The sequence below is a fragment of the Zingiber officinale genome, chromosome 2B, assembly GCF_018446385.1.
Source record: "Zingiber officinale cultivar Zhangliang chromosome 2B, Zo_v1.1, whole genome shotgun sequence".
Classification (NCBI taxonomy): Eukaryota; Viridiplantae; Streptophyta; class Magnoliopsida; order Zingiberales; family Zingiberaceae; genus Zingiber; species Zingiber officinale.
Genome location: NC_055989.1, coordinates 141,613,621 through 141,620,596, shown reverse-complemented (window position 1 = coordinate 141,620,596; position 6,976 = coordinate 141,613,621). Strand labels below are relative to the sequence as shown.

Sequence of the window (6,976 nt, the reverse complement as noted above, 5' to 3'; positions counted from 1 at the left end):
TGAATTGAATGTCATGAGTTGCATTCTTCAGAGATCACTATCGACTAGCAGATCAAATCTTCTGTCCCCAAATTTCTCTGTCCCCGTGTTCCCTGTCGATCAGACGGACCAGATTACATCTTAAGGCATCATGACATCTTTAAGATGTGTGCAATATCCTCGTGATGTGCAAGGTATCCTTGAGATGTAATCTGATCCGTCTGATCGGTAAGGGGACACGGGGACAGAGAAATTTGGGGACAGAGGATTTAATCTCATCGACTAGCTTCACATCATATTTGCCCTGATGTAGCTCAACGATATTGTTCCATAATTCTTTTGTATTCTTGTAGCGATCAACGATATTGTTCCATAATTCTTTTGTATTCTTGTAGTGATCGACCTTAGAGCACGTTCTAACTAGAGGAAGGATTAGGAGTGGGAAAGGAAGAACAATATATATACAAGGCAAAGGATTTAGAGGGGCAATTAGGAGCAACAATTTGAACTTCAATGGATCCATCACCAAAGACTTCATTTATAACAGAGCAAAAGATCATCGCAAGTGTTTGCGATCAATAAGGCCTCTTCTAATCTACGATTGACTAAATTATAGTCGTAAAGTTCCATTTTTTTCACGTAGAAGTAGAACTAAAACACCTCCCTCCAACCATCGATGATTCGACGTTGATGAATTCGAAAGGAAAAAAAAACATGAAAAGAAACCATGCACAAAATACTCCTAATCTTTAATAATTCACCATGGTCAAAGTATTTACAATATCATAGACATGGATTGATAGTGAGCAAGATATCTGATATCATTCAACATGCAGATGTGTTTTTTTTCTATTTAGAGAGGGAAACCTTGAGCTGTTCTTCCATGGAAGAAGAGAAGGTTTCATGAGGCACAAGTGAACCTGCCCTCTTACAGACTACAGTAGATACCGATATGCATAGTTAATCTGCAGCAGATACCTATCGTCGGAGTTTCATCTGTAAAACAAGGAAACAGCTGGTGCACCGGTAGCCGGGAAGGCCGACGCCCGCTTCACGAAGCGGCCCTTCATCCTCGGCCGCTTCTCCGCGTTCAGCTTCCGCACCTCGTAGCGGATCTTCTTGGAGAACAGCCTCGTCCGCCGCTTCTCCCGGTACCTCGACACCCGCGCCTCCCTCCCCTCGTCCACCATCACCGCCGCCGCCACTCCCAGGGGATAGTACGTCACTTCCGCGCTTCCTCCGTCTCCCGCCGTCATCTAACGTGAAGCAGAGTTTGAGAAAGATGAGATTTTTGAGACCGTACGTAATTAAGGAGGCTCGGTTAGTTTCTTACGTGGAGTTCCGGCCATAGTAATCTCTTGGGGTCGAGCTCCGGTCGACCGCCGTCCATCCACGGCGAGCATCCGTTAGAAGACCAGGCCACGACCACGGCCTCGTAGTCCAGTCTCAGATTGATCCTCGGATTTTCCAACGGGATCTCCTCCTCCACTTCCGCAACCATCGCAGCCGAACCGAGCTCGGCGTCGACTCTGTAATCACAGGCCGCGTCGCCGCCGTCTAACTCCATCTCCTCCTTCACCTTTCGCCTCCCCTCCTCATCCTCTCCCAGCAATCCCAGCTCGGCCATGGAGAAGCAGTCATCGCCGAGACCCCGGCCGAGCAAAGTCTCCATGTCGGAAGCGAACTCCGCGAGGTCCATCTCCGACGGGTGAAGCCCCGCGAAGGCGTCGGAGGAGGACCCAGGCAAGCACAGTTCCCCTGTTGCCTCAGGCGCCGGCTTCACCTCCTCGCCGGAAGCGTTGGCGTCGTCGGCGAACAGGGGATGCAAGCAGAGCTCGTCGATAACAGGGTCCAGGATGGGCACGCAATAGAGGAGCTGCTGTTGCTGTTGCTGCTCGTCCAACTCCTCCTCATCCGCCACGGCCATCGCCTCGAGGTCCGGCACAAGGGGCTCGGCCTTGGAGATCCCCAGCGGCTTGCCGCGCGGCGTTCGGGGCTTGCGGGTGAAGCCATGGAGCCACGCGGGGGGAGAAGAAGGGGGCTCGAGGGAGGAGGCGGTGTTGAGGCGGACGCGTTGGTGGCGGCGTGCGAGGGGGTTAGCGGAGTGGACCGAGACGTCGCAGGACTGGCAGAGGAAGGCCTCGTCGGCCTCGCAGAACCACCGGGCGCGGCGGCGCAGGCACCCGTCGCATGCCCGCGCTGTTTTGGCACCCACGGCGGCGCTATGCCTCATCGCCGGCGACATGCTCTCGGAGGTCTACAAAATTCTACCTTTGCCCTCATAATTAGTTTAATATGATGGTGGCAGGGAGGGCGGCGGGCCCGGCGGATGCGCTTTTGAGAGTGGCATCGACGTCGATCTCCAGAGGCGGAGGGAGATATCTGGAAGGGGATTGGCTGAGAGGGTAAAGGCGATCCGGCTGTGAGGAATGGGATTGGGCGGCAGGTCAATTGCACGGATTGCCGGTGGTGGCCCGCTGATATTGGGGCGGAAGGTGACCGTGGCGAGCGTCGCCGTCGAGGTGGGGCACTAAGAGGTGCCGATTCCTCCCTGGAATTCACGTATGACCTGGATGTGTCATGTTTATCGCTTGAGAATTATAATCAAATTTTAAAAATTATATAATTATTTTAATCAAGAATCAAGAAAATCTTTAAAATATAATAATGCTAATTTGACCTAAATCTAAAAGTTTCTAAGGACAATAATATTAATTTAACGGATTTATCTATGTGTATCTAATTAAAAAGTCTATTGATCCTATCGGAAGATCATAAATTATGATTGACTAAAAATATAGCGCTATTATTAAGTAAAGAAAAACTTAACTTTATGCTATCACAGAGCGTGTTAGCAACGAGTTAGAAAAGAGTTTTCTGACGATCCTTCTATGTTTAAATCAGTAATCTAGTTTTTAAAGAGGAATAGGAAAAAGAATATAATAAAATGCGTGTAAAAAAAATATAGCCTCGCATATCCTTGCCTATAGGTGACATTTTCTTTTATAATGTCACCATTATGTCTATGTATAAGTTCTCTCGGGACGATCTAATAGTGAGCGCATAAGGTGTTATATCATGAGATCTAGATTTCGAATCTCTGTAAAATCGAGGTAAATGTCTCTCTTATGTATTAGTCGTTCTTCCAAAAGCTAGTAGTCGCCCGTGATTTACGTCTTCCATGTTCGCCCTGGGACGGGTTGGCGGGGGTATTGGGGGCGAACGTATTCACCTTTTGCCACCACGGTTATGTCTATGTACGAATCACGAGGCACTTCTAAAAAAGGGCAAATAATAAAATGACCCCGACACCTTTCCTAAAATAAGCCTATAGATCTCTCTGATTGGACATGTTGGAAGCTTCTAAAAAGTACGATTTGTTTGTAGAATATCTCTAGTCTTATGTAGCACAAAAGCCAAAAAACCCGTTTTAATTTATTGGTTATGTGTGCGGCTTTCACTCGACTCCTTTACTCTACAAAGAAAGATAATAAATTAATAAAAAAAACTTAGCTTACATGTGTTTCTCAACCCGCGGGCTAGCCCAAGCCCGTCGCGAGTTGACCTGCGCGGGTCGCGGGTCAGCCCGCGGCGGGTTTGGGTTGATAAAATATTAATTCAACCTGCTTAAATCGTTTGGCGGGGCGGGTCAACTTGGCGAACCCAACCCAAATTGATGACTCTAGTATAGACTCCCGAGCACAGAGTTCGAGTGCAGACTTCTGACTACAGAGTCCGAGTGCAGACTTTTGACTCCCGAGTGCAGATACGAAGATGTCGAGACCTGCTTTCATGCATTTCCTCAAAACATATTCATCCTTTTTTGACTGTACTTTAAGGTTATAATGGACATTTGTTTCCTAGGATACAACGACAGAACCACAGACATAACTAAGCATTGGTTGTTCGTGACGAACTAAGAAAGTACCTGATTACTATCATAAGCAAACTACCAAGCGAAATTGCATGGCGGCGAGAAGATTTGGGAGAACGATGGTGGAGGGAAATTTTTGCTATTCGCTCTCTCTCTCTCTTACTCTTGATCACAACCTCCTTATATAGGACCTTAAACCCTTGCAGTATTCAATGATCGAATTAAAGTCATTTACTATCCATTAACTCATCCCGTTCAAATGTCTGGAGGTTATAAATTCTTCATTAATCATCGATTAATGCATCTATTATATTTGAATAACAAGTAAAAATATTCATGTGGTAAAACGTTAGTTCATTCGCTTGGATAAATTTTGTCTCTATCGATCCAACATTTGACCCGCGTAGGTTATGCTGACACACAAGTCAACTTGATTTCGTGCAATTTAGACCCTGGATTTACATCTTTTTATGCACTCTGAGAGAGAGTCTCTCCCTATACATATATTCACAATATCAATGCATGTGCGACAATTTAAACCAACAATAGAGTCAAGATTATATATTGTCTCTTTTTCTCCACCTTTATATTTTATTCACATTTTCAACAAAAACTTGATTATATATTGTTTTTTCATGCTTAATATATGATATTAGATGTGCATTTAATCTTTTTTATATATGCTAGGTTGATATTCAAAATTGTGCCAATTTGATGGACAAAATACTTTTTAGTCAACCAAAAGCTAATTCTTTTTCATCTCCAACTCCTTTCTATGCCTTTCGAAAGCTCAAATATAGCTTCCCATTCATCATACTTTGATCGTGGATTTAGAAACATGGCTCTTAAGAAGAGAAACCCCGAGGAGCCTCTACCTTTAGATAACTCTATCATTTGAAACCTACAACCAGTCTCATATATAGATTTAAAATCTCATCTCTCATTCAGACGCAGACGCATGGAAATGTGACTGATAAATGAGAAGATTGCCGTTAAGAGAGCTTTAAATTCAATGACAAAAATTGACTATTACTCCTCGATGATGTCTTTTGACTCGTATAAACGTACAAGAGAACAAAAGAGGTTTTCAACCCTTATTAAGGGGCTTAGGTTAACCTACCTAAAACCTTAATTAGGTTAACCAAACTCTTATGCAATTTGGGTATTAGAACTAGCCATATTCACATTAGATTGACTTAGCAAAACTAGTAGATTTTCGTATATTCGACCTCTTAATCGTCAAGTGTTTATAATAATTACGAATTAAAATACGACTAAAATACGATGATTACGTCATAAATGTGTTAGGTCTTATCCAAACAAAGCCAATCACAAAGAAACTCGTTTCTTCACAATGAACCAGACAAACTGAATCAGATACAAAAGAGAGATCATGTTATGTATGGCATGGGTGTGTCTATCTATATAATATTTTAAAAATCTAAATTATATATTTTAAAATTTAAGAAACTTAGAAATGCATAGTTACGTGTTTTAATCGGGGGCATTCAAACTCTCAAAGTGTGTGTGGTGGGCTAGAAGCGAACAAGTAGGAACGTGACACTTGTCCGATCCATGCACAAACACGCAGCTACTCAACTGTCCCTGAGTGGTGCAACCTTAAGCAGACTTGATGTTAATATCAACGCAAGTCATTTTCGGCACTAATAAACCTTCTTAATATTTTCATACCTTTGGACCTCAATTTTATAGTATAACTTTAAAAGAATGGATTTTTAAAAATTTATAAAGACTTAATAAAAATTTATCACAAATTTATTATAAAGTCTACCCGATAATACTCATCATCTAATACTCTTAGGCTAATACTCTGATACTGTGTTACGTTAGAGGTAATATAATCTAGCTTAGAATATAATCTAATTTATAATATAATGTAATTTTAATTATATTATGATTATCTTTCATAATGTAATGAATTTAATTTTTAATTATAATGATGATTATATTTTTTTTATTTGGTGTCTAATATTTTTTATAAGGAATATAATTCGTATTATTATAAAATAATAAAAATATCTTGTGACCTTTGTCGGAGGTGACGATCGATGAAAGCGGTCGCCGCACCTCTACCGGAGGCGACGGCCGATGGAAGCGGCCGCCTCACCTCTGCCGGACGCAGAGGTGGCGGCCGGCGGCGATGGCTGACTGTGCCCGGAGGTGGTGGTAGCGACGTTAGTGACCAACAACGGTGACCGACGGTGCTTGAAGGTGGCTGCCAGCGGCAGTGGCTGACGGTGGCGCCCGGAGGTGGTGATCGACAGCGGCAGCCGGCAACGGGCGACGAAGGCAAGCGACGGGCGGCGGTGGCTAGCGACAGCCGGCGACACTCGGATGCGGCGATCAACTTGTGGCAACAGTCGGCAACTCCCGGAGGCAGCGGTCGACCGCGGTGCCCAGATGCGGCACCTGGCGACTGACAGCAAAAGCGACGACAATGACCAGTTGATATCAAAAATAGACTAGGGGTGTATTTGATATTTGAATTTTAGTTAAACGTGGCCTTGTAATCTAGATTATAAAATTTTATTATTTTTTATAATCAAGGTTATATTACATTATAATTTTAAAATGATATTAAATAAAACAATTAATATTATAATATAATCTTAATTATATTATAAAACAGATTACATTTGATACATATCAAATGTAATCTTTTATTGAAAAAAAAAAATATCAAACTTCTGCGTAATGCGATAGCATAAATTGAAAAGAGTAAATTTTTAAAAATTTATAAAGGCTTGACTTAGACATGCATGAGCACAAATAAACGCGGTTATTTAATGTTAAGAAGGAGAAATGTCTATGTATTTTTGAAATTAAGAAAGTTAGATATACGAAAAGAGTAATACTGAAATTGCAGTTCAATAAAATGTTGACAATTATATAAGAAAAATATATATATATTAGAGTGACGGGGAGATGAGGGTGTCTCGATAAAGTTCACTTTAGAATATTTGGGCTGAGTTGGGCGACTCGGTGGCTAGCATGGGGGTAAACATTAGTTAGTAGATGGTCAATATAACTTTTTGAGTGATTGCCTTTGATATTGAATGATAATAAGCGAAAATTGTTACGCATAAGTGCTTATGTGGGATT

General features: G+C 42.4%; 1 protein-coding gene across 1 annotated transcript; it reads right to left on the bottom strand.

Moving 5' to 3' along the window:
* Nucleotides 1–707: 707 nt before the first annotated feature.
* LOC122047490 (zinc finger protein CONSTANS-LIKE 16-like) lies at nucleotides 708–2,398 on the bottom strand. Its single transcript, XM_042608830.1, has 2 exons — nucleotides 1,313–2,398; nucleotides 708–1,235 (listed from the first exon to the last, which is right to left on the bottom strand). The coding sequence occupies exons 1-2, from the start codon at nucleotides 2,222–2,224 to the stop codon at nucleotides 972–974; spliced, it is 1,176 nt and encodes a 391-aa protein (XP_042464764.1). The 5' UTR covers nucleotides 2,225–2,398; the 3' UTR covers nucleotides 708–971.
* Nucleotides 2,399–6,976: the final 4,578 nt, after the last annotated feature.